The sequence below is a fragment of the Panicum hallii genome, chromosome 3 (assembly GCF_002211085.1).
Source record: "Panicum hallii strain FIL2 chromosome 3, PHallii_v3.1, whole genome shotgun sequence".
Lineage (NCBI taxonomy): Eukaryota > Viridiplantae > Streptophyta > Magnoliopsida > Poales > Poaceae > Panicum > Panicum hallii.
This window is the reverse complement of record NC_038044.1, coordinates 19,997,817-20,023,618: the sequence shown is the minus strand read 5'-3', so window position 1 is coordinate 20,023,618 and position 25,802 is coordinate 19,997,817. Positions and strand designations below refer to the sequence as shown.

General features: G+C 42.5%; 3 protein-coding genes across 3 annotated transcripts; 2 read left to right on the top strand and 1 right to left on the bottom strand.

Annotated features, from left to right (window-relative positions):
- Positions 1-2,167: 2,167 nt before the first annotated feature.
- Positions 2,168-13,838, bottom strand: LOC112884165 (E3 ubiquitin-protein ligase KEG). The gene is made up of 15 exons (XM_025949519.1): positions 13,108-13,838; positions 10,850-11,197; positions 10,544-10,774; positions 10,215-10,340; positions 9,805-10,138; positions 9,566-9,723; positions 9,219-9,376; positions 8,902-9,023; positions 8,662-8,796; positions 7,128-7,252; positions 6,815-6,919; positions 5,763-5,996; positions 4,698-5,031; positions 4,142-4,330; positions 2,168-4,066 (listed from the first exon to the last, which is right to left on the bottom strand). The coding sequence occupies exons 1-15, from the start codon at positions 13,836-13,838 to the stop codon at positions 2,510-2,512; spliced, it is 4,887 nt and encodes a 1,628-aa protein (XP_025805304.1). The 3' UTR covers positions 2,168-2,509.
- Positions 13,839-16,324: 2,486 nt separating this feature from the next.
- Positions 16,325-22,727, top strand: LOC112887002 (decapping nuclease DXO homolog, chloroplastic). The gene is made up of 13 exons (XM_025953072.1): positions 16,325-16,826; positions 17,842-18,065; positions 18,144-18,209; positions 18,333-18,411; positions 18,790-18,872; positions 18,958-18,981; positions 19,318-19,439; positions 20,097-20,304; positions 20,385-20,438; positions 20,924-20,970; positions 21,676-21,760; positions 22,039-22,102; positions 22,230-22,727. Exons 1-13 carry the CDS (start codon positions 16,418-16,420, stop codon positions 22,349-22,351), a joined length of 1,587 nt encoding a protein of 528 aa, XP_025808857.1. The 5' UTR covers positions 16,325-16,417; the 3' UTR covers positions 22,352-22,727.
- Positions 22,728-23,169: 442 nt separating this feature from the next.
- LOC112887307 (pentatricopeptide repeat-containing protein At3g49240, mitochondrial-like) lies at positions 23,170-25,378 on the top strand. Its single transcript, XM_025953449.1, is given in 2 exon segments — positions 23,170-23,224; positions 23,227-25,378. Coding segments are annotated over 2 exon segments (1,986 nt in total). The 5' UTR covers positions 23,170-23,184; the 3' UTR covers positions 25,173-25,378.
- The last annotated feature ends 424 nt before the right edge of the window (positions 25,379-25,802 follow it).

Sequence of the window (25,802 nt, the reverse complement as noted above, 5' to 3'; positions counted from 1 at the left end):
CGAGGCTACAAATCTTACGGCCTAGTTACGGGGGTCCATGACTCCATTCGCCGCTGAACGAAAAAAAAAACAATTTCGGTAAAATAAAACTCGTAGAATTTGAATTTTAGTGTAATAGGCTGTATAATCTTAAACAACAGATTTCTCGTTGCGTAGTCTTTCCTCTCCTCGTAGGAAGATGGGACAAATTGTGAATACCAATTGTATAGCTTCTTAAATATTTGATTTTTCCTTTTTTGTCAAAATTTTGAGAAAAGAAATGCGGAATCTCGCAACATCGTGACACTAGAAACCATATATTTCTTGAAACACCCGTCTGCATTACAACTAGGAGCGAAGCTAAATATTAACTGGGAGTGCCCATGCACCCGCAATTAAAAAATAGTAAATAGGTTTAATTTTTCATCGTATATGCACCTCTCATGATTCAAATCCATGCACTCACAAAGCAAGCGCACCCGTTCAATTTACTCTAGCTTCGCCACTTATTACAATATTTCGACTGTGATGCCTCAGCGCACAGAGATGCACCTGAAATCACGGATGGATACTAGAAATGTGCAGCACATCGCCCTTTGCCGAGCAAGGTGACCACGGAGTATATCTTGCACTCCGCTTGCATATAGTACAGAAAAACAGATGAAGTAACTGATATTTCTTTTTTTTTTTGGCAAGTTTGAAAACCCCATACTTTTTTGAAGCATGCCACATAAACATCACTACAGCCGGATAGCTATCTGAACCAGTGGCGGAGCTAGGAGTCAATCAAGGGGGGCCGATTGCTATAGCATATCATGCCTATAGCCGAAGTGTTAACGCCTGCTCTAAATAAAAATTATACAAACTAAGAAATAGATGATTTTTAGGGAGTAGCTCTTGAGGTTTAAACTTTAGAAGCAAGAAAAAATAAAGAAGCAAATATGAACTACAGTAGTGAAGCACACAAAACTGATGATGGACTAGCATTGATGTGCGGTAGTATTAATATCCAAACTAGCAAATAAACTTGATGAAAGTCAAAATACATAGGAGAATATCGGGCCGTCTGGATCCTCCAGACTAATTTTTTATTCCATCACATCGAATATTTGGACACCAATTAGAAATATTAAATATAGACTAATTATAAAACTAATTGTATAAATAGAGAGTAATTCGCAAGACGAATTTATTAAACCTAATTATTCCATGATTTGGCAATGTTGTGCTATGGCAAACATGTGATAATGATAGGTTAATTAGGTTTAATAGACTTGTCTCGTAAATTAGTCTTCATTTATGCAATTAGTTTTATAGTTAGCTTATATTTAGTCCTCCTAATTGGCATCCAAACATCCGATATGATCCGGACTACAAATTAGTCTCTGAATCCAAACATGCATGCAGTCATGCAAATGTGCAGAAGTAATACATATGCAGTAAATATAGGCCTTCATCCTTTATATAAATGTGTAGAAGTAATAGGTATGCAGTAAATATAGGATTTCATCCGTTATATGTATGATCTAGTAAATATAGGCTTTCATCCTTTATATGCATGATCTGTTGTAGATGTACGTATCAAACACAAATTGCTGAACTATAGGTTCTTTAAAAATTTATCCAGAACAAGAGGGACCCGAGCCCTCTATGGCCCGGAGGCTCCGCCAGTGATCTGAACAGAACGCAAGCAGCTTGGGAAAGCGCAGGACGCCATGCAACCATGGGCCTGTTTAGTTCCTTCCGTAAAAACGCAAAAAAACCTGTAAACGCAAAGATGCCAAAGGAATCTTACTAATTTGAAGTACTAAATGAAGTCTATTTATAAAACTTTTTGTATGGATGGGCTGTAAATCGCGAGACGAATCTAATGAGCCTACGTAATCCATATTTTGCAACAGTAATACTACAGTAACCATCCGCTAATTATTGCTTATTCATGGATTAATTAGCATCATTAGATTCGTCTCGTGATTTACAACCCATCCATGCAAAAAGTTTTATAAATAGACTTCATTTAGTACTTCAAATTGGTAAGATTTTTTTGAAAAAATGTTTTTGCGTCATGATCTAAACAGGCCCCATATGCCACTGAGCAGCTTCCAGTCACTTCTGCGAGATGGGGCACGGCCAGGCACTCGGTCCACATCGAGCCAGTGATTGTCGGAGCTATCAGCACAGCCGCCAATTAAGTAAAATACAAGGCCACTATCAATTAAATTAATGTTCAGGTCCGAACCTGTACAATGGTATATATGATACACTGAAACCAAAAAAAGGCGCCAGGCACATAATTATACATGTAAACCAAAGAAAAAAAACCCTAGGTGGTGGTTATCAACTCTATTTCACTATTGCTGTCTCTTTCCATTCCCGGGTTATCAACACGAAATACACCCCTCCATGCTAGCGAGGATAACTATGTGCAACTTGCAACTCCACTGCAGGTTGAGATCTTACTAAATTTGAAATGCTGCAAAATGGATGGGTGCAAGAAAATCAGGTATGGGGTCAAAAGAATACCACAAGCCTATGAAAAAAAGCCATTAGGAGCCTCTGTCAGTGAGGGGGCATCATCGAGAACGATATCAGCAGGGTCCCCGATCCAAAGTCTATCCCTCCACCGAAATTTGATCCTCAGTTTTCCATTTGCATCGACACCTATAACCTCACCTTTGCTGGCATAAGTCTCCATCCCCCAACCCCACCTGGGGGATACAAGACCTGGTCGTATCCGTACTCTATCCCCTTGTCGGAAGGGCCTCACCTTCTCCACTTCCCATGCTTTGCACAACCATAGTCTCTCACAGAAGCAGAAAGCAATCCAGAGCTCTCCATCATCAGCCCGGTGGACCACCCCTATGCTGGTGTGGTTCACATCACCCCATTGATATGTTGGGGTCGCAATGGAGTCCTTAACCTTCACCCAGTCCCCGACACAGATTTCCTCCTCTTCCTCCACTTTCTCCACCTCTGCTGGGTCTATCAACCAAGCCCTGGCACCAGCTGGTGTGTGAATCCTTAGTTTCCCATCGGCGTCAATAGATGAGATCGTTCCTATACTCGAATGATTGTGATTAGACCAACCGAATCTTGGCTGGCGGATACAACCTCTGATTCGAACACGCTGCCCAACAACAAACTTGCTAACACCTTCAAGCTGGCTAGAAGGCCCTGTCCACCTTTCCTGCTCACCACAGAAAGCCACATGAATGGTTCCATCCCAAGCATCACCATGATATCCCACCCCATGCACCACACCAATGCTACCAGGTCTGAGCGATTTCCACTGATCCGCATCGTTCCTCAGCCTAACCCACTGTCCAACCTCAAAGATTTTCTCGATTTCAAGATCTGCAGGATCACCTCTCCACAATCCAGGCACACCGAAGAAGGCAACCCTAACTTCTCCATCAGCATGTACACCAGCGATAATGCCTCTAGAATCAGGCTTTGCATCTCTCCATCCCCATCTAGGCTCTGAAATTCCGGCACGAAACCGAACATGCTGACCAATCTTAAAGGGCTCTACCTTCTCAATGTCTGTGTTATGAGTTAACCATTTCCCATTCCTGAAGCAACCAGCTAACTCCAAGTAACCAGAGTCCTGAATGCTGTGGACTACTGCAATGCTTATTTTGCCAATACTATTCCAGTCATAAGTAGGTCTGCTCCCAATACTTGGTTTCTGGCGGACCCAGTCTCCAACCTCAAAAGCTGAAAGCCTCTCAGCATCACCAGGAGCAACCTTCCACAAGCTTTTTCTGCCAGAAACCTTGATATTTAAAGTTCCATCCATGTCAATCCTTGCTATGGCTCCAATGGTTGCTGCAGTTTCATTCAACCATCCAAGGCGTGGCTGAGATATGGAAGGTGATACATGAACCTTTTCCCCTACTTCAAATGGCTGTGCCTTCTCCACGTCTGCAACAGAACAAAGAAAAAGCTTGCTTCTGAAGCAGAAAGCAATACCAACATCCCCATCATCTTGTAGACTATGCACTATTCCAATACTATTACGAGTCACATCCTCCCATCCATATTTGGGTGAAGGTACCGTTGCTTTGACTCTAACCCAATCACCAACCTGCAAATAGAAACGGAAGATGAGGATCCAAAGAAATTGAGAACAGCACCGACACGAATGTTAAGAAGCTTATACCTTAAAGTTCTCGATCTTCTCCATGTCTGACGGGTCTGCCTGCCATTGTAAAGCCCGATTAGGAATATCAATGATGAGCAGACCATCACTCTCGATGTCAATTACTTTCCCCACACTGTGATGGGTCTCACCACCCCATGCATATCTGGGCTCTGCAACAGACCTCTTTACACATACTTGGTCGCCAATCTGGAAAGATTTTTGCAAAATCAAGAGCATCAAACTAAGCAAAACCAGACAGGTCCCAAAATGACACAGAAGCACAAATATATGAAAGGTTAGTTCCTAATTGTTGTGTAGCCATACTGAATCTAGTTGGACAGAGAAATAGTGAAACTTTGATGTTTATGACTCTTAAAAATATGTATATAACCAAAAGGAAGTAAATAAAAGTGCAGATAAAAGCCACAGCAGTACCAAAGGGACTCTTAGTTGTAAAGGATTGCAAACACAAGAATAAATGGATCATATTCACTAGTATATAGTTCAAAAAAATGTGTGGGAAGCAACTTAAAAATAGACCATATATTAAGTGGTAGATAATTCAAACAATTACCTTGAATGGGTCAACATGTTCGACCTCCTCTGGTTCACACAACCATGGATTGGACAAGTAGCAAAGGCCCAACAGAAGACTGCTATCTGGTCTGATGGAGTATACAATGCCAACACTTCCGGGAGTAATAGACTCCATGCCATGTACAGCAACCGTTAGTGAAGGGCGAATCCGAACCCAGTTACCAACCTTATATTCTTCAACCCTTTCAATCTCAGCAGGATCAGCTCTCCATCCCCTAGAAGCTCCTGGGAAACCAACCCTCAAGATTCCATCATCATCAACACAGAGAACCGTCCCAATGCTATCTCGCGACTGACCACGCCATCCAAATCTGACAAGAGGATATTTGATAGTGATAAAAAATGACAATTTCACATGAAAAACAGCTATATACTACAGTTTTTTCAGACACTTCACACATTATTTCGTTAGCACAATGATAGTGAACGTGCCATAGAAATCAATCTCAGATGAATGATCATGCCAATATCATTAGCATGCAAATGGAAACTATGTATTCCACGAGTGTTTTAAACTTCACTGTTTGCAGTAGTACGAAAGTGCAACTTCAGTTTTTGTAACAGATAGAAGCAAAGCCCCATTTGTGGGCTATCTATCACTTGAACGGCATAGGATCAATGAAGAGCTTAATGTATCAGTTTAACATTTTTTCAACAGCTGAATATAACCAGAACAGAGACTGACAGGTCTCGTGCAAGTTTTGTTTGTCACAGAACTACAAGTTACTAGCATGATCATTGATCAGCGTCTGTGTAAAACCTAGAACGCCAGATTGAATAAGTACATAAAGCATTAGGGAATCTATCTGCTGGAACAATCATATGGCCTTCTACTTACAGTTACTGACGGAAAACACATGGTATAAATCATAAAGTGATTCACAAGTTTTCGAACAGACTAATAATCTCAGTGTCCAGCAAATAAGGAAAAAACATGTTAACATAATACTATAATAGGCATTGCTTTATTCACTTCACAGTGAGGTTTCAGCCACATAACAGGGTGTAGCATCAAAAGTATGAAGAAATAAACTTGATTTACCTAGGTTCTGAAACATCTGGCTTGAGCTGCACATGTTGGCCCCTATTTAATGGAATGACTTTGATAACTTCACTTGTCAAAACACGTGCTTCTCCAGTACAAAATGACACAACAAGGTGGTCATTGTCTACAATAGACTGGACAAAACCAATGCTTCTGGGTCCTGCACCTTGCCATCCAAAAGCTGGGGATGTTACATTTCTTCTAAATTTCACCCAATCCGCAACCTCGTATCTGATTACAGCATAAAGCAAATGGATTACTAAGACAATTTGCAAATAGCATGACTGAGTTCCTCCTTGCCATCTTAGAATGTGTTGAGTCAACTTTTCCAAAATATATTTCTTGGATTGTCATCAAAACTCAAAAAATGTGAATATCATAGTTTGCATAACATTTTTTTCGCAACATATAATTAGGAAAGGCAACGCTCGACATTGTATATTGGAGGCTGTTAGTCAAAACAGCGTGTAAAATAAACGGAGTTAGTATTGAAGATGCCCAGCTAGAACTTAACTCTACAGCACTTAAACAGATTGCAAAAATGCTAATAAAAGAAAGAGTGGATTTCATGAAACTATGTTGATCAAACTGTCACAAACCTGACACTTCCACGAAATTTTTACATAAGACCCATGCATCTTTTGACAAACATATTAAAGGAAAAAATATGAACAAATTACAGTCCCATACAGCGACCTCTGACCAATTGGGCCCTCCTGTAAGTGATACATGGTAATACTCAATGTCATGTGGACCAGATAAATCATCATATAACCTGCTGGCTGACACGACAGATTTATGGGATGGAGCAAACACCCCTTACTACCCTTTGGTGTCATGCGGATGACAGCAAATTGTTTGGCCCACATGATAGCTCCATCTTAGCATCATTACAAACAGAAATTACTGTATAGCGCACACAGATGGGCCTGCCAGTTGGTCAGAGTATGTCGTCTACAATGAAAACTTGCTAAAAGTATGGTTTAGCTAAACCATACATGTAGTTTCGCAAAATTTACTCAAAAAGCAACGCAGCACAAGTTCCTTACATGGTTGGGGAGAGATGAACTCCTTCATCTTCAAGTGTTTCCATCAATTCTTCATAAATCCATTCTCGTGGAAGCCTCTCAAGAAAATCTCTTAGTGTCCAGCCTCTGTAATTTATAGGGATATTCTTCTACTTGTTAGCATACAAACCATGGAACTTCTTCATTCACACAACTAAAATTCAAACAGCATTGCAAAGAGAAGGTTTCAAATAAAAGAAAATGTTAAGCAATAATCAGATTTCATCTCATGATGCTTGCTGTTTCCTTTGGCATCACTTTTTTTGGATAGTTGATTTCCTTATAAGTTGCTTACCGGTGGTTTCTCACATCAACAGCTGGTGACGGCTGTTGTAGCATTTGAACAATCCAAGTCAGGTTTTCACGTATCATTTTTGCTGCATCAGCAGCTATGTGAAAAGCATTGTCGCCATCATCATCCTGATAACCAAATAGCACAACAATTAAATATATACAAATAATTTGGTTCTGACATAGCATAGCGGTAGTACCAGGTTGTGTAAAATGGTAAAGGTGCACCAAAAATGGTATAAACAATCAGTCATGTGTAACATAACTACAGACCTGAAAAGGTCTGAGATAACCGAAAAAAATGAAATGAAAGAAACCAGGCAGAAGACCAACAGTAAGGCCTTCCTAGAAAAAGGTCTCAGTACATCCAAATTCGTTTTTGGGTGGTCATAGCACCAATCATCTTGACTTCTGAGCAGACCACCAATGAATATTACTTTAGCAGCTAAACATTTTCGAAGCATCCATATGCCCACTACTAAAGTACTAAGATGATCCATTTTATTCTGGAGATCATTAGATCATGAATAGCCTATTTCCAACACTTAAACATGGTCTTATAGTTATAGTCTTGTGCTCTTAAGAACATTTCAGGAATTGGAGGTATCTATCATTAATAATCATCTAGCCATAGTGCTGGAGCCTAGTGGTTGAATACTTGATTGGGATGAAATGGGATAATGCAGTTGATCTTTATATGTCTCCGGGGTGCAGGACTAGGAACTACATGAAGCCCAATATTTGTTGGCACATATCATTGAGAAGTTGGCACATTTAGTTTCAGACAAATCAGTACATTTGAGACAGAGCATCTCTTAATAGCCAGGTTTATTTGAGAAACACTGGTTAGAGGCTGCAAAACTACTTCAAGTCACCTCCTACTTTTATATAGGCTGATGTAGCCAAATTGTTGGGATGAATTTTATCCCTTATGATTTTTGCTTTCCTTTTGTTTTTTTTATCCAGTAAACTTCTTTTGTACAGTTGATTTCCTTTTTAATGTATCAGCTAGGTCTTCCAGAACTAATATCAGCCAAAAACTTAAACATATATGTGATTGGCTGGATGTAGAAATAACACAGCAAAAACAAATTCCATTACATGTACCATGCAAAAATAGGACACAATGCCAACTGACCATGAAAACCATAGCATTTGAGTAGATTATAATCACGGAAACCATATTACATTTATAGAGGATATCAAAAAATAAATGTGACAGACACTAATGTCATTCATACATTTTATAGGTTTATGGTATATTTTAAGTTCCTACTGAAACTCCGCAAGAGACAAAAACATATGGTGCCAAGAACAGAAAACGCAAAGAACATAAGCTTCGTTCAGTACAAAGTAAATCATAAATAAAGTGAATTAGAATTATTAGAAAGAGGTTCACTACAGCTCCCAACTAGTAGCACTACTGTATATTTCCTAATATTGACTTGCACAAGAGTATTTTATTGGACTTGGCTTCCAAAATTACCCAGTGCTATGTACAAAAATTATATGAAAAAACAGACAGCAAGACAGCAAACCTGTATGTTGCAGTTTGCTCCAGCTGCCAAAAGCAAGCCAACGCACGAGTTTGCACCTCTATTAAGTGCAACATGTAGTGGGGTTGTATTTTGAGCATTTCTTATATTTACATCAACTCCTGCTTCCAGTATGATCTGCCATTAAAAAGATAACACAAACAAGTCTTGTTATCATATGTAAGCAGAAACAGAAGAGAGTAGGGGAAAAATCAAGTCACCAGATGGCTTTTAGACCTTTACCTTAACCAGCTCCACGTCATCAATCATCGCTGCAGTATGTAATGCAGTTCTGCAGTGTGGATCATCTTGTGCTGTAGGATCAGCACCAGCAGCGAGCAAAATTCTTACTAACTCTCTACCCTCTGGCAAATGTAAGTCAATAGTAGTATTAGAACAAAACAAGATTTGCAATAGACAAAAGAACAGAATTATCCAAAGATCCTAGACCTGATGGAACTGTAAAAACAGATTATCCCATAGTGTTATAACCAAACATAGAACTATAAAAGTATGTCCTTGTATCTGCCGAATGTAATAGAAGCAAAACCATAAATTACCTTTCTCGTGCTCCTTTTTAAGAGCTGCTGCCATGCATAAAGCTGTCCCAACAGGGCTGGGTACATCAATCGCTTCTGCTATCTCCTCTAAAGATGCAACTTCAACCCATCTTCTTACTACAGCCGTGTTCCATGTTTCAATACATAGATGCAACGGCCTATTCATCATAAGAGTGAAATGTCACTAAAACGAAATAACTAGACAGATAAAACATGCAAATGGAAAGATTTAATGCAGACATAGCTTAAATGAGTTTTTTTTAATGCTAAGTGGCAGATCAGCAGTAAAAAACATAATAATAGAAGCTGATTCCCTAGGTTGGCCCTTCCACTAGGCAATTTCTTACGTTTTATGATGAGAATTTGGTATGCCCATTGATCTGCAGCCTCCGTTTTCCAGTATGACAATAGCACAATCAGTATATCTCCTGGCCACAGCAATATGCAGGACAGATTCACCTTCTCCATCTACTGCATTAGGATCAGCTCCAGCCATCAGCAGCTCCTGCATACACATACAATGATACAAAATCTAAAAACAGGAACCAGCAAGCTCAAACGGTATGAGATGAGCATGATGACATACTTGCATGCACTCCGGTTGACCATGATGGGCACAGACATGGGCAAGGGTAGGACCCAGGCCTTCTCTAAGCCTAGAATTGATACTAGCAGACCTGCCTACAAGTGCACGAACACATTGAGGAGAGCCAGCAGCCAAAGCAAAAACTATAGGAGGGTCATCATCCTTGTCTAATATGTCTACATTCTCTTGGTAAGCCACAATAGCTTCCACAAGCTCTGCTGAGCCTCGGCGGCATGCTAAATGTAAGGCAGTGTGCCCATCTGTATTTTGTGCTTCTAAGAGAGAACGAATTAAACTACCATTTCTCTCTGACGCGGCCTTTGCAAGTAGATCCCTGGTATTTACAAAAGGTTTAGTGTGAAACAGTATACGATGTATGTGCAACTATACAAAATTTGCCAAGGACAAACCTAACAACAGCAGCATCTCCTTCACATACAAGATGATGTAAGGCATTTGGATTATCATGAACCATCTCCAGGATGGAGGTTGTTGGAGGTTCTATACCATTGGGCAAGCTTTCATTTGCGAAATCACTGCAGACGCAAGTAACTAAGTCAAAACTTAAGTTCGGAAAACAATGTACATTTCTAGTTGAAGATGAAAGAATCTTTTTAGGAATAATTAACTTGAATATATTTCACTATTTGCTGCTACACTTTAGGGTAAGGTTCTCCAAAGCTTTTAGCTTCCATGTATTTTCTCAATATAGTAATACAAAGGCAGATAAAGAAATTACTTCTCAGGACTAGCAGGTGAGCTCCGTGGTATGTCCAGAAGATGTCGGAGAAAAGTTTTTAGCATGTCCTGGAAGGATGGTCTTCTTGAAGCTCGGAACTGCAAACAATCACCAATCATCTTCCACAACTCCCCCGGAAGTCCTACACCTACTACTCTTGAATATTGAGGCGGTGGCTTCTTTTCTTTCACAACAGACTTACAGATTTCCTCTGCACTTAGCCCAGCCCATCTGCATTTCAAGAGCATCTAACCACACCATTCACAAAACATTAAGGATAACAAATGAAATAATCATGCCACTTACGGTACAGCACCAGTACACATTTCCACAAGTGTGCAGCCGAAACTCCATGCATCTGACTCTGGTGATATGCCATTTGCACTATCCCAAAACATATTCAATGACTTCTTCAATGGTCCCCATGCCTCTGGAGCTGTATAATTGGGGCTAAGCAGTGTAGCATCAATGCCAGCACTGGAGTCATCAGGTACTCTCCTACTAGTAAGGTTCTTCAGAATTGCCGAAAGACCATAATCTGAAACGACAGCATGTCCACTTGCATCCAAAAGAATGTTTGATGGCTTTATGCTCATACAAACAATACCCGCTGCATGGAGTTCTGCTACACCACGGGCAATATCTGCTCCATACCTGCAACGTCAGGTACATGAAAAGAAATCATCAGTGGTTCCACATAGTTGAATAACAAAAGGATAATCGATCACAGCGACACTGGTTAAGAATGCCACGAATTGTTAAAATGTACTGGACAGTGACAACGAAATAGACTTATTCACAAAGCTCAGCCTCTCATTCAAACTTCAAAGGCAGAAGAAATAAATGAATATGAATGTCATTGCAAGATAACTAATTATACTAATTTTCCATGCACTCAGCATGAAAAAAATAAAAATCAATCCACAGGTAGCTTCAGTGTATACTTGGGGGACTCTGTTGCTTACTTAGAGATAGAGCTCACTGGGTATTAAAATGCTACAAGTTTCAGCATATTGTATTCATATGATTTTGTCCATCAGCTGTTGACAGATTATAAAAGCTTTCATCAAATGTACCACAGCAATACTGCATACTCAGAACAAGTTTACACAGTTAACTTGACAATATAAGAATGAAGTTGAACCCCAGATCGTTTTGGTAGAACCATAAAACACCACCGTAGGGTTTTCTTTTTAACCTACCCCAATTTGTTTGTGTTTAAAAGGCTTGCTGTTGTTGTTTTTCGTTCTGCCACCATAAGTTTTTGATACAAATTGTCAGCAAAGCTAACTCAACTAGCTTAGGACATTAACTGATCTTCCACAATTTTGGCCAGTGATATAAGGCGCGCTGATTTCGAGTACCAGAGTATCACTACCACACTGTTATGTTGATTATGAACTTTCACAGTTCAAATGTACTCTGAATCGGAAAATGATCAAAGTGCTATAAGGAAATCCAATATCTAAGAACGTGAAATAGGACAGGCTTCCATATTAGGGGAAGTAATGAATTGGCATATAATGACATGCAATTAAGTATTGCCAAAACTAAACTACAATGTAGTTATCACCTTATAAACAGTTAGCTGTATAGAAAATCTTAAACATGAACTGTTGTTAATATGGATGCATCCAAACAGACAATCACCATGACATATTGGTTGAATTGCCTTGCTAACATATAGGAGGAAATCCAACAACAGTCAAAATACAGAAATGGCCTCAATTGCGCAGAAATATAACATAGAATCTTTGAATTGAAGTTAGAGATGACAATGATGGTCTCATTGGTGGGAGTTTCGCTTCGGGCTTCCATTCAAAAGACCACATCAGTCTGGTGGAGAAATGTTAAATGTGCCAGTGCCTAATGTTGCTGGGAAAATCATGGCACTTCATGAGTTGTGCATTATTATAGAAATTATACTCACAAGAATGCAAGCCATAGGGACTTTAATGTCCTCGGCATATACAAGCGTTGTAGTCGTTCTGTGAACTGATAATAGACAAAACTGAAGCTGCACAGCTTGGCAACTTGATGGTAATTGACCCAGCAACAAATAAATGGCAATCCAAGTTATGTAATTCACAAAATATGTTGCGCAGAAATATTAACCAATATGACGAGCATTAGTCGTGATCAAGTTTACCTTCTTCGAAATTCTAATGCTATGACACGACAACGAATAGAAGAAAAAAGCAAACAAAGAAGCTAGCAGCACTCATCGAGCCATAACCAGACACGTAGCCATATCAAAGACCCAATGAGATCGAACTGTGTAACGCCATTATTCAAGAGGCTACTTTACATGTCAGGAATCAAGCTACCATACTACCAGTCTACCAAAATTTGACACCTTTAGTGAACGTTGTAGCAACGCATGCTTCTTACTGAGTAGAAGGTTCAAAAGCTCATGTGAACATGTGTATTGACAACATGATGGTGCAATTCGATCCATATTTACAGCACTGCCATTTCCAGCAAGGCAGCTAGCAATGGTAAGACCGCAGCAGAATAAACTACTCAATACTAGTAAGTATCCAAGTTTAGATGCAATGCCACACCTGAGAATCTGCTCCAGTGTGAGGCGTCCACCATTCTGCCGCATCTCCGCCTGCACAGACCCCACATATCGATCCATCACGAAGCAGAGGTGGCCACCGACCCTGACAGCGCCATGGAAGGTGCACACGTTCCGACACCATGTGGAGGCGCGCCTCAGCCGCTCCACCTCCTCTTGAACCCCCTCGAGTCCGTCTCCTGCAGCCACGGGCACCCTCTTCACCGCCACCTGATGCTTGCACCGCTTGGCCCCGCCGCCGCCGCGACGGGACAGCGTGCCGGCCCACACCTCCTGCCCGGCGGGCCCGGGAGGGCCGCTCCCGATGCGGCGTGCGAGCTTGAGGTCCGGGTGCGAGGCGAGGTCGAACGAGCTGCATCCGGGTGGCGCGGCAGCGGGCACGGACGCGGGGCGGCGGCTGGGGCGCGCGAAGAAGTCGTCTTCGTCTTCGGAGCCGTCGGAGGATGACCCCGAGTCGGAGTGGAGGAAGGAGGGGGATGAGGGGGACGCGGAGAGGAGCGAGAGGATTGGGAAGTTCTTCCGCAGCGCGGAGACGGAGTTGCCGACGGCGGTCAGGTGACGGCACCGCGGGCACGGCAGCGTGGCGCCGGGGGCGGCCGCGAGCATGCGGGAAAGGCACGCGCGGCAGAAGCCGTGGCCGCAGTGGAGGAGCAGCGGCGTCCGCTCCTCCTCGTCGTACCGGACGTTGCACAGCGAGCAGCACGGCACCCGCATCGCGCCCGGCGCCGATGGGTCCCGGGCGACGCGGCGCGGCGCGGTGCCCTAGGGCGCGGGGTGGGGGGAGGGAGCTGCAAGGCGGAGGAGAAGGGGGTAGATCTGGGCGTCGGGGTGGGGGGGTTTGGGGAGGGAGACGGGCCGAGGAGCGTGGGATTTTCTGAGAGGAATGGCGGGGGGGCGGGTGGGTTGGTGGTGATGCGGTGGGAGGAGCCTGGGAGGGACAAGCAAGCGCGGCGCGTTGCTGCTTCCTGCTCCTCTCCCCCTGCTCCGCCCACCTTTTCGTGCGCTGGGAATGGAGGTGCGGCGCTGCCGCGTGTGTTCGGCGGTGTTGGTGAGTGCTGAGTGCTGACGGTTCTCGTGAGCTCATCCGGGCTTTCAGCGTTGTTGATCGCGGCTTTGCAGTGTCGACAGAAAAAAATTCGGAAAATTCGTGGAAGGCTCTTAAGCAAATGACGCTTCCTTGTATGATCCTGGAAAACTGAGACGCTCTTCCGTGGCCTTCTTTTTATTTTCGTTCCCTTCCATGACCCTTCCGTTAGATCCGTTAGCCCATTCTGTTAAGATTTAAGGTTTGAGGTGAGAAGAAAAATATCTTGATCTGAACTGCCCCTGGCACTCCCACACGCCCCTGACCCCATCTTCCCCATCCATCCCGTGAGCGGCGTGCGGGCGGCTGCGGGCGGCGAGCGGCGGGCTGCGGGCGGCGGGCGCGCGGCGGGCGGCGAGCCGCGGCGCACGGCGGGCGGCGGGCTACGGGCGCCGGGCGGAGGGCTGCGGGCGACGGGCGGAGAGCTGCAGGCGCCGGTGCTGGCTTGTTTGGAATCTTAGAGCTAATAAACAAAGAAATATTTATTACAAGTTTCTTTGCTGCCATTTCATGATATCTGGAAGTAGGCTGCTCATTTTATGTGCCATTTTTCTTCTTGTGCTTCAAATGTAGGAAACATTGTGAGCTCATCAGGCTCAAATAAGGAAGTTGCAGTTTTGCAGGGCCATAAAAGGAAGCGTGATTTGTTTGAGGGCCTTGCAGGGGATTTCGCCCGGGGGTACTATGGTCTTTTCACAGCCACTTAACTGGGACTTAACTGCAGATGTAACGGGAGGACCGTGGAAGGGAACGAAAATAAAAAGGAGGCCACAGAAGGACGTCTCAGTTTTCCAGGGCCATAGAAGGAAGCGTCATTTGCTTGAGGGCCTTTCAGGGAATTTTCCCAAAAAACTTTGTAGGTAAGCTCTTGCGAAACACTCTGGGAACACACTATTCTTAATTTTTATGTTAAATAAAGTACCAACATGATTATAATTCTACTAATATATAACAGGTTATATAAAATGTATGAGAAATTATCTTTAATGTTACACCATAATTAGTACTTGCAGCTTCTTTTAAAATATTGCTAAAATGTACAGTAAGATGATATGTTGTTTGATATTTTTTATTATCAATTTTGCTGTAGCAGTGCATGAGTAAGTAAAGTTCTAAAAATAAGTTGTGCATGTGGCTTCTACCATGTGGAAAATTTGATATTTATGAAAAAAAAAGATAGTGTGCAAAGAAATAAATAGTGTGATTGCATTTTACGACGAACAGTTACGTTATTTATTTTGTAGATATTATTATAGGAAGTATGAGATCTATATTTTTCAAAATTGGTTTGGACAAGAGCCTTGGTACTACAACAATTTTGTAAACACAGTTTCGTTGTTTGTCTTTTTGAAACAATTAGTATGATGTATGTGGTAAAATTGTTTTCCATGTTCATAATATATGTGGCGAAGTTACATAACAAAAATAAGTAGAATTTTTTTTACTAGCACTCAATTCATAAAGTTGTAGAGTAAAATTTTTTTGTCATTGCAACTCATAAAGAGAGGGGAAGAAAATTTGAATTTGCTGAAATAATGGCATGCCTATATAAAAGAATGGATATTGATGTAATAGCTAACGAGTTTTTTATTTAGCATTGTTCAAAATTAACACATTCTAGTTATGAATTATTTTATTTAATCTTACATTACAAATATTTCTCACTAGTGCGCTAATATATCATATTTGAATTAAGTGTACAATCGATATTTATTTCAAGGTGGAAGATTTAGTTTAAAAAATATTTAACACATGGAATATTGATGAAGGAACAATTTCTTTTCTCCTCAACAAGGAAAATACTAATGAAGCTTAGGATAATAATCGGAAGAAGATCTAGGTATATTCTTTTTATTGGTAACGTTACCAATATCTATTCATCGTCATATGAGTTGTCTCGTAACTTTGAAGTATGGTATTATAAAATAGAAGGTAGAAAATTATATATATGTAGAAATAATATAATTTTTTATAAGGATAGAAATAATATGATTGGTTTTGCATGCCAAAATGGCTGTTCAGCTGAGAGACCCTCTTCATTTGGATCTAAGCCGACGGACACACTGCCCGTCGATCTGGTCCGGTGAACCCTATTCCAGGGGTTTTTTTCGCTCCCTGCCTTGTCGGATCCCACTACAACCCTTCTCGCCTCCGACCAGGCCCGAAAGGAAAAAGCCTTCCCGGCCGCCCCGCCCCCGCCGCGCTCGCCATGGACTTCTCTGAACAGGACGTCGACGTCTTCGGCGAGGACTACGACGTCCAAGACGGCGGCGCTGAGGCTGAGGCCGACGGCGGCGGCGACTCGTCGGGCTCGTCCTCCCCGTCCTCATCCTCATCGTCCTCCGCCGCCGCGTCCTCCTCATCCTCCAGTGGCGGCTCAAGCCGCAGCAGCAGCGACGGTGCTGGCGGCGAGGGCGAGGACGGCGCCGACGAGGGGGACGGCGAGGAGTACGATTCGTCCAACCTCGTGGGGACGAGGGGCACCGGCGCCGGTGGCTACCGGGACGACGAGAGGGGGGAGGATGGGGACGAGGAGGTAGAGGAAGAGAGGGATTTGTTCGGCTCCGACAACGAGGATTACGTCAGAACCCCCGCGCGCAGCCAGTACCTAGTCCCAGGTCCGTCTCTCCAGTACTAAGTTGGGTGCCAATGCCCTAGGGCCAGTTTCTAGATTGAATAGTAGTAGCTTCTGTCGTTGGTTTGCAGAACTAGCTACGAGACCGCTACAGAACCTTACCAAGTTTCTCGAATGGTTTTGTTTTGAGTTGGTTGTCCGTAGGGTTTAGTGAGGTAGGGTAGACTTTTAGATTGTAGAATTTCATACTTTAGGATACATAACAATGTAGTGATTGTTTTATTGTTCTCTATCTCCTTTTCGGCTTCCACTTTCCTTAGACATAGTGTGGCGGTGGTTTTCAGCTGTAGGTTGACCATCGTCTTCTGGCTGATGGTTCTTAGGCTTTCGCGCGCTGTAAAATATTTTGAATTAAAGCAGCATGAAAGTAAAATTGTTAAGGAGTATACTTGAACAGCCACAGTTTGAATTCGGAACATTTAGTGCAAAAAGGCTTTGCCTCAAAATTGGAGAGCAGTTATTTGGGATTGGGAAGGATGCATCTAAGCTGTTTTCATTTCCATTCACAAAATTGTAAATTATATCTCTGAAGAATAGTGCACTAACCTTAATGTGTCTGTGCAATGAATCGTCATAGTCTTTTTGGTGAATAATACCTGGTCACTTGGGGATAATCAATAGGACACAATTACAAAATGTAACGAACACTTACAGCTTTTGGCAATGCATCTTTGTGTTGAAAGCATTCTGAAAAGTTACTAAGCACTTCATTTGTGCGATTATGGTGACAACGGTATAGCGCACATCTGACAAAAGCTTCCTATGTAATAACTCAATATCTACCGTGTCAACATTCATTCAACCTACCAATATTTCATTATAGAAGGAAAATGCCCTTGCTTTGTGTTAAGGAATGTGATGAATGGCTGGATTGTTTTCATGGCCAAGATTCTTGATATTTTGGTGCTTGGTGCAACTGCTTTTAAAAGCTTAGATGGATTTAGGTTGAAAGATGGGATTAATAATACTTTATTTCATTATGGGTAATTTTTTTGCAGTGCTTCCTGCAATTCGGAACACTAATAATCATTCCCGAGGAGGCTTTGGAGGACGAGGTGGCAGAGGTCCACCACTTCTTCCGAGACCAGGAGGTCATCCAGGGCGACATAACTTTGGCTATGGTAGATTTGGGAATGGGCGTAATGTCGAAGGTTTTGTTTCAGACCTGAAGCTTAATAAGAGCGAAGAAACATTGTCTAGAAAAGCTGTTGCTTTTCAGGAGGTGTGTATAGTACTGTCATGTTCATTTCATCTTCTGATACAACTCATCTCTGTGGAGTCATGTTTGCTGCTCATGCAGCCTTATGAGATCGCATGCTTAAGCCGCGTTGAGGGTGGAGGTGTGTTCTTTGATGATCGCAGCTTGGTAAGATACTGGAGCAGCATTGATTTATCTTCCTTTTCTGTAGATATCTGCTAAAAATTTTGTCTGTGTTTTTACTATTTCTTGTTATATTGGATGTTATACTAACATCCTTCTGTTCTCTAGAGGCTCTTCAAACGTGAAATTTGTGACTATGTCGGTGCAGATCTCAATAAAGGATTCGAGTCATTTATAGAGAAGAAAGGTACATTCTTTCTTGAGCTCATGTTTTTCTTCACTACATCCTAGTTGATGCTCACAATTACAACTCTTATCTTAGTATATAGTGTATGAATCTGTTGCTGTCAATGCCTCACAAAATTCTTTTTCAATTATTATGATATATAACTTACATTGGACGGACCACTTAGGGCATATACATTGTAGTAACATAGAGAATGCAAGTAGAAGATGTTTCAAATAGTAGATAAAGGGAGAAAAAACCTCACTGTCAGTTTTTCCTTTTGTATTGTACATAAGGATCCTGAAAAGAAGTAATTCTGCTATTGAAAGGTAGTCTTTTTTAAAAAAATGTGTTTGCATCTGAGGGTGTTTTGTCATGATGGACTTGGTTCAATGACAGATTTGGGCTCTGAAGGATTTGGCGATCTTCTCGCATGCATAAGAAGTACGAGCATAATTCTTCAGAATAATATACATTTTGTGGTAACGTCACATTGATGCCAATCTTCATTTGTTACCTTACTATACAATTTATTGGTCCTGCTGATAATATGTGCTCTTCTTGCAGACATACCGCAATAATCTTAACAAGGTATGGTGCATACTGTCTAAAACTTCTTTTCCCCCTTTTTGTTACTTACATTTCTAGTGACTTTTTACTAAAACATTGCTGGTATGGGGCTTCGGGTGCAAATTATCTGAGGACAACAAATTTTTTTGTATCACTAATCTAGTGCAAACTGTCTAAAAGTCCTTCCCCCCTTTTGTTACTTATTACGTTTTAGTGACTTTTTACTAAAACATTGCTGGTATGACCAACATTTTTTTGTACCTTGTTTAGTTTCTAATCACCCTGCAACGCAACATTTCTCAGTAACTTTTTATGCGCTTTTATTCTGAAAGACAAATATAACAACTTTGGCATCAGATATTGGCCACTGCTTACCTAAGAGAACCATGGAAGATGGGCGTTCACAAAAGAAGGGGTGTTGTATACCTTGATGTTCATAAGCTCCCTGAAAGACCAAAAAGTGAGATGGAGCGTAGGAGGTGATTTCTCTCCCCCTTTCCTTCCTATTTTGCCCCCTTGCATGATAGAAGGTTGAGTAACAAAGAAGTTAATCAAAGTTTAGCATATATATATGTTGAATTCGCACAGGAATTGTCTTGTGGTGATTCTAGCAAAGGAAAGTAAATGATCATCTGATATTAACCTACAAATTAAATTTACTTTTTATAGTGCAAAATTGTTGTCCTGTCCAATCTTAATTTCACGATGCTGATTTAATTTGTTGCCATATTTTCGCCCAATAAGAAATAATTAATTGTCTAAAGTGTTAATATTTGGTGGGAAGTTTGGACATTTGGGAAGATATAACTTCAAATCTTTGACCATTCCTTTTAAAACTTCACGTGTTACATGGGGTGATACCCCATAGTGAAAAAAAAACATGGTTTGCAAAAATGGCTCATGTGCATTCTAGTTTGATAGACCAGCACTGTTTAAGAAACCAAGTATAAACTTCTATGATATTTATACACATTCATTGGTGGTTTTTTTGTTTGTCGGTGTACAGCTGGATTAGCTTAATAGTGGCATATTGATATTTCTGATGATGCGTTCCAATTCCTTGATAACATGGAAAGAACCCAAACCACATTAATACTGATGATCTGGTACTTTCTCCCCTTATATTCGATTCTCAGATGTTATTGGGGCTATTCTTTTGAAAACCTTGCCACTGAGAACTCCTTAAGTGAGGATGGGGGAGGTATTGATGCAAATGTAGAGTATTGTTCTGTAATAAAGACAAAATTGGGTGCCCATCGCATTATTATGGGTGCTGAGATGGACTGCTGTGATGCAACTGATGATGGCAGGCGATTCTATGTGGAGTTGAAAACAAGCAGAGAGGTTTGTTTTTGCATGAATTCCCAAGTTATGCTACCACATTTTTTTATTAAGATTTTATCATTGAGCTTGATGTGTAACAGCTGGAGTACCATACATTGGAAGCATATGAGAAAGAAAAGCTACTTAGGTTTTGGGTATTTTACTCATCTTGTTCTTTCCCCTTTAAGCTAGTTACATTCCAGGGTCTACAGCTTGTTCTCTATTCTTGTTGTTTTAGTTAATTTGAATTGTTTTCAAAACTATCTATTCATTTTTCTTATTCAATTATCCTTTGTGGTGTGGAATTTTATTTCAGATATAGATGTCTTTTCTTGAAAAAGTGTTTCTTTATTATATTTGATACTCCCTCCGTTCCAAATTGTAGGTTGTTCTCGCATTATATTTTGATGCATAGTAAAATCTATGTATCTATAAAAGTCAAAACAACCTATAATTTGGAACGGAGGGAGTACTCAATATTTCCTTAACCTTTTTATATGATGACATGATGTATAGAGTGTAAGATGATAACATAGCAATTCTGTTACTAGTCTGTGGACTAATACTTTTCAGCAAATAGCGTTTTAATTTCATAAGTTCCTAATATCTTGAAACATCACTACTTCTCTAAATATTGCAGATTCAATCATTCCTGGCTGGTGTTCCTTATGTTGTTGTGGGATTCAGGTATTATTCACCTTTTATCATGTTCTCCTCTATATTATAACGGGATTCTGCCATTCTGGTCTACTGAGCTTTGTCACTTGCCATGCAATTAAATCTGACTGCTGAAGCTAAATCTTGTTGGTATGATTATAAAGCAAAATCTGTTGCTAACGGTAGCCTTGGGTTTAATAGCTCTACGCTTATAGGTGCTGATTATTAATCTGCCATTCTCACCCATCTGTATGACTGTCTTATCTATACTATTTTAAAAGTACTCTAAGCTATAAAGGCACAGGCATCCACAAACTAGATGGATGGTCAACATGTCTCAAATGGTTGATGGTTAACCATGCACTATATTTAGAAACCATGCCCTGGATTAGGAAGTCAATTAATTTCATAACTAACCACATGAGGGAAAAATTCTTTTCCTAAACAACACACTCTCAAATTATAGCAACCATCTGATTCTATGGGCCTAATCTATTCTAGCATTCCTGGGCCACGTGCCCAACTGCTAGTAGCCTAGTACAAGTTGTTGTATCATTTTTTATTACTATTCAATTGGATGCCTTGCTTGGTTTTTTTGTTCTGTGTCTAACACATTGTTTGTCATAAGAAGACTAAATTTCTTGCTTGCTCTAAGTTTTCAAACACCCAAATTCTAATGCTATCATGTGGGTCTAATGCTTCCGATGGGATATCTACATTTCTTTTGGCTTTTAGGAATGATGCTGGCATACTCGTGCGTACAGAAAGACTAAGAACTAAAGATATTACACAAAAGGTGAAGGCAAAGAACTACTGGCAGGTACGCTGAATAATGTTTCTATAATTTATCGGTAGTGGAGGAATCTAGCAATGTTGAACTAATTCATGAATCGTCTAATGTACTCATTTTTTCTGGCACACTATCCTATTTTAAACACTGTTTGAAACTGAGGGTGAAAAACTTTTGTGGTAAGTTGAGAATCCAAATGGTTTCCTCCAGATTAGATATGATTGGACCAAATGTGGATTTGCAGTTACTTTCTTGCACTCAAATTTTAACATGTCTTTCAATAACTGTACTAATCTCCCTGTACTTAGGGTGGTGTTTGCCTGGCCTTCGCTGATGAGGTCTTATGCTGGCTGTATGGGACTGTCAAAGAGAGTAAGAATTTCTTCACCTTTTTTATTAAGTTACACTTTCACCTGGCAACTTTTTAATATTGTTCTTGTGTTCATAATGTTGTCATCTCAGTTGGCGCTCTTGCTTTTGTTTATCCCATGTCTTGCAGACGAAGACTATGTTCTGCAATTTGTACATCCATTTAATCGCTTGGAACTTCTACGTGCCCAGTCTCCCTGCCCTGAAGCCATAACTTTGCATGTGCAGCAGCTCTCAGGTGCAGCAGATTAGATTCTATTATAGACATGACTTCAGCGGTGACAACTACCTTGGAGAAAGTTCCATGGGCTCCAGTTCTATCAGATGAGCTAGAATTGTTGAGCTGACAACTTACTCTAACCCAATCACCAAGCGAGATGAGCTGATGCATCAAGAGCTAATGGCATCGATCACCGGGAGCAGCTACATCCATGGTGCACTCTCTGAGTGGCCAAAGAGATTTTGAACCCATCAAAGATTGTATTTTGATTGTAACATTATGTTATAAACTAGAGAGATGAAGAGCTATAGTACTATGCTACTGGTTCGAGTTATCAATCATGTAAACTGTACCATTGATGAGATGAATGTTGAACATCCAAATAGCCATAGTTGTTGCCAGTTATATGTGAACAGAACTTTTTCGTACACTAGACTCGAAATGACAAATTTTCATTAGGCGATTGGAGTGGATGGCCATGATGGATTGCAAATGTGAACCTGCTGTAATACGCCCGTGCAAGGTCGGTTTCTGTCGTTCTTATAGCGACGGGGAATGGACTCTGCAATTGTCCTGACATCTGATCTTAGTAGCTTGCCGGTGATCGCTCATAAAATTTTGACATCAAACCTGTTGCGGACCGGATTCTTATGAACCTACCTACAGGTGAAGCAAAACATGCCTATCCTGGGTACCGACTGGCCGGCCGGCCGGCCTGTCTAGGAAGAGCCCAGCCCACCCTACACTCCAGGTCGGCCCACTCTCCCGTCTTCTTCGCCTCTCCCCATTCCCCTCCTCGCGGAACGGAAAAAATCCCGCAACAAATCCCTAGCTAAACCCTCCTCCAGGTTGCTCCGTCGCCGCCATGGCGCTCTCCAAGCCGCTCCTCTCTCGCCTCCTCCCCTTCCCCTCCGTCTCCGCCCCCAGCTCCGTCTCCTCTGCCTCGCCACTCCAACCCCCACCCCAACCGACGACACCCAGCCCCCCGCGGACGCGGCCGCCGAGCGCCGCCGCCGCAAGCGCCGCCTCCGCGTGGAGCCCCCGCTCTCCCGGGGCCCGGCGCCGCAGCGCGCCCCGGGGGCGCCCCGCTCCGCTTCCAACCCCAACGCGCCCAAGATCCCCGAGTCGGCCTCGGTGCTATCGGGCAAGCGCCTCGACCTCCACCGCCGCATTCTCGCGCTCATCCGCGAGAACGACCTCGACGAGGCGGCGCTCCTCACGCGCCACTCCATCTACTCCAACTGCCGCCCCACCGTCTTCACCTGCAACGCCGTCCTCGCCGCGCTGCTCCGCCAGGCGCGCTACGCCGACCTCCTCTCGCTCCACCGCTTCGTCACCCAGGCGTCCGTCGCGCCCACCGTCGCCACCTACAACCTCCTCCTCCAGGCGTACTGCGACTGCCGCCGCCCCGACGCCGCGCTCGAGCACTTCCGCCTCCTCCTCAAGGATGACTCGCCCGTGCTCCCATCCCCGACCACTTACCGCATCCTGGCGCGGTCCCTCGCCGAGAACGGCAAGCTGGACCAGGCGATCGAGCTCAAGGATGGCATGCTTGAGCGCGGCCTCGTCGCCCCTGATACACAGGTCTATGCCTTCATCATGGGCGGGTTTGTCAATGCCGGGGATGGTGACACGGCCCTTTCATTGTATGGGGAGCTGAAGGAGAAGCTTGGTGGTGGGCCTATTCTCGATGGCGTGGTGTATGGTAACCTAATGAAAGGGTATTTCCTCAAGGGCATGGAGAAGGAGGCCATGGATTGCTATGAAGAGGTGCTTGGAGAGGGTTCCAAGGTGAGGTTTGGTGCAGTGAGTTACAACATGGTGCTTGATGCGCTTGGGAGGAATGGGAGGTTGGAGGATGCACTCAAGTTGTTTGATAGAATGTGCATGGAGCATGACCCACCCAAGACGATTGCTGTGAACCTGGGGAGTTTCAATGTGATGGTTGATGCATATTGCCGTGCTGAAAGGTTTCAGGATGCAATCGAGGTGTTTGGGAAGATGGCTGAGAAGAGGTGTGCTCCAGATGCACTCTCCTACAATAATCTGATTGACTGGCTGGGGAAGAATGAACTTGTTGGGGAGGCAGAGGGATTGCACAAGGAGATGGCTGAGCGAGGTGTAAACCCTGATGAGTACACATATGTGTTGCTCATTGAGTCCTGCTTTAAGGTGGATAGGGTGGATGATGCCGTTGGTTACTTCAATGGGATGTTTGATGCTGGCCTGAGGCCCAACGCAAATGCATTTAACAAAGTCATGGGTGGGTTGGTGAAGGTTGATAGGCTTGACGAGGCACAGGGATTTTTTGATATGATGCCTGAAAAGGAGGTCAAGCCAAACATTGCCAGCTATGAGCTGTTGTTGAGGGCATATGTTGATGCTGCAAGATTGGATGATGCGATAAAGATAGCCAAGGGTATTCTCTTGGACGAGAGTGTTGTATTTAGTGATGAAATGAAAGCACTACTGGAGGGGGCACTTGAGAAAGAGGGGAGAGACGGGGATATGACAAAGTTGTATGAAGATGTCGAGAGGGAGAAAGCGGAGGCAGCTGCACGTGCTGCTGAAGAGAAAGCCAGAGCAGAGGCTCTTGCTAAAGAAGAAGAGGAGAGGAAGAAGGCTGAGGCGAAGGCTAAGGAAGAGGCAGCTGCCAGGGCTAGCCGAGCAGCTATTGAGGCAGTGCTGGGTCGCAAGAGGGAAGCAGAAAATGAGGAATCGGCTGATGGACTGAGTGCTGAGGAGGCGGAGGTTGTTGAATCCAACAGTGGCACCATGGGTGTTTCTGGGGAACAGAGTGAAGGCGATGAGCAGAAAAGGCAAGAGTCTGTTGAAGCCTCATTGGGGCCATAGCTTTGTCATCCTAGAGGTTCCTTTCTGGCAGGATTGATCATTAGCTTCATTTCAGTAGTATAATGTGATTAGGAGTTGCTCTCTGCGGAGGTTAGCTCAATGCTTTTATTTGAACTCACATGGACTCAAGTACTGATTGTATGCTGCAATCTTGTGTACGACATCTCGTATTTTTGAGATAAATATAAGCTATAAACTTTCTTATATCCCTGTGATCCCTGAATTCACCATTTATTATTATATTACTAGATAGATTATCCTTTTCATTCTTCATTCTGCAAATTTAAAGCAATATCTGTTTATCTTTCCATTTAACAAAGTGTGCTCATTTGAGGACCTTCCATGGCTTCAACATTCGAACTACAGGTTAAAATGCAGAGCTACCGAGGGCTCGTGGCTTGGTTTTGGCTTCCTCCAAAAGCAGACCTGTTTTGACTAAAAAGAAAGTGATTTTAACTTCTTCTTTTTTTGCCATCACTAAGAGTAGTGCACTCTTAGATGCCATCCTCGAGCTACATTTCGCCAGTGCCAAAGGATTATCTATTTGCTGCCTACATCAATTGTCACAGAAGCCCACAATGAATTGCAGGTCCAGAAATATATGCCTCTGATTTTGCAAATGATAGAATT

Coding starts and splice junctions, on each gene's coding strand:
- LOC112884165 (XM_025949519.1), bottom strand. CDS start 13,838: ATGCGGGTGCCGTGCTGCTCGCTGTGCAACGTCCGGTACGACGAGGAG. Junction 11,198..13,107: donor ACACTGGAGCAGATTCTCAG/GTGTGGCATTGC, acceptor CTGACGTTGCAG/GTATGGAGCAGATATTGCCC. Junction 8,797..8,901: donor ATGACGTGGAGCTGGTTAAG/GTAAAGGTCTAA, acceptor TTTTAATGGCAG/ATCATACTGGAAGCAGGAGT.
- LOC112887002 (XM_025953072.1), top strand. CDS start 16,418: ATGGACTTCTCTGAACAGGACGTCGACGTCTTCGGCGAGGACTACGAC. Junction 18,066..18,143: donor AAGCTGTTGCTTTTCAGGAG/GTGTGTATAGTA, acceptor CTGCTCATGCAG/CCTTATGAGATCGCATGCTT. Junction 20,305..20,384: donor AGTTGAAAACAAGCAGAGAG/GTTTGTTTTTGC, acceptor GATGTGTAACAG/CTGGAGTACCATACATTGGA.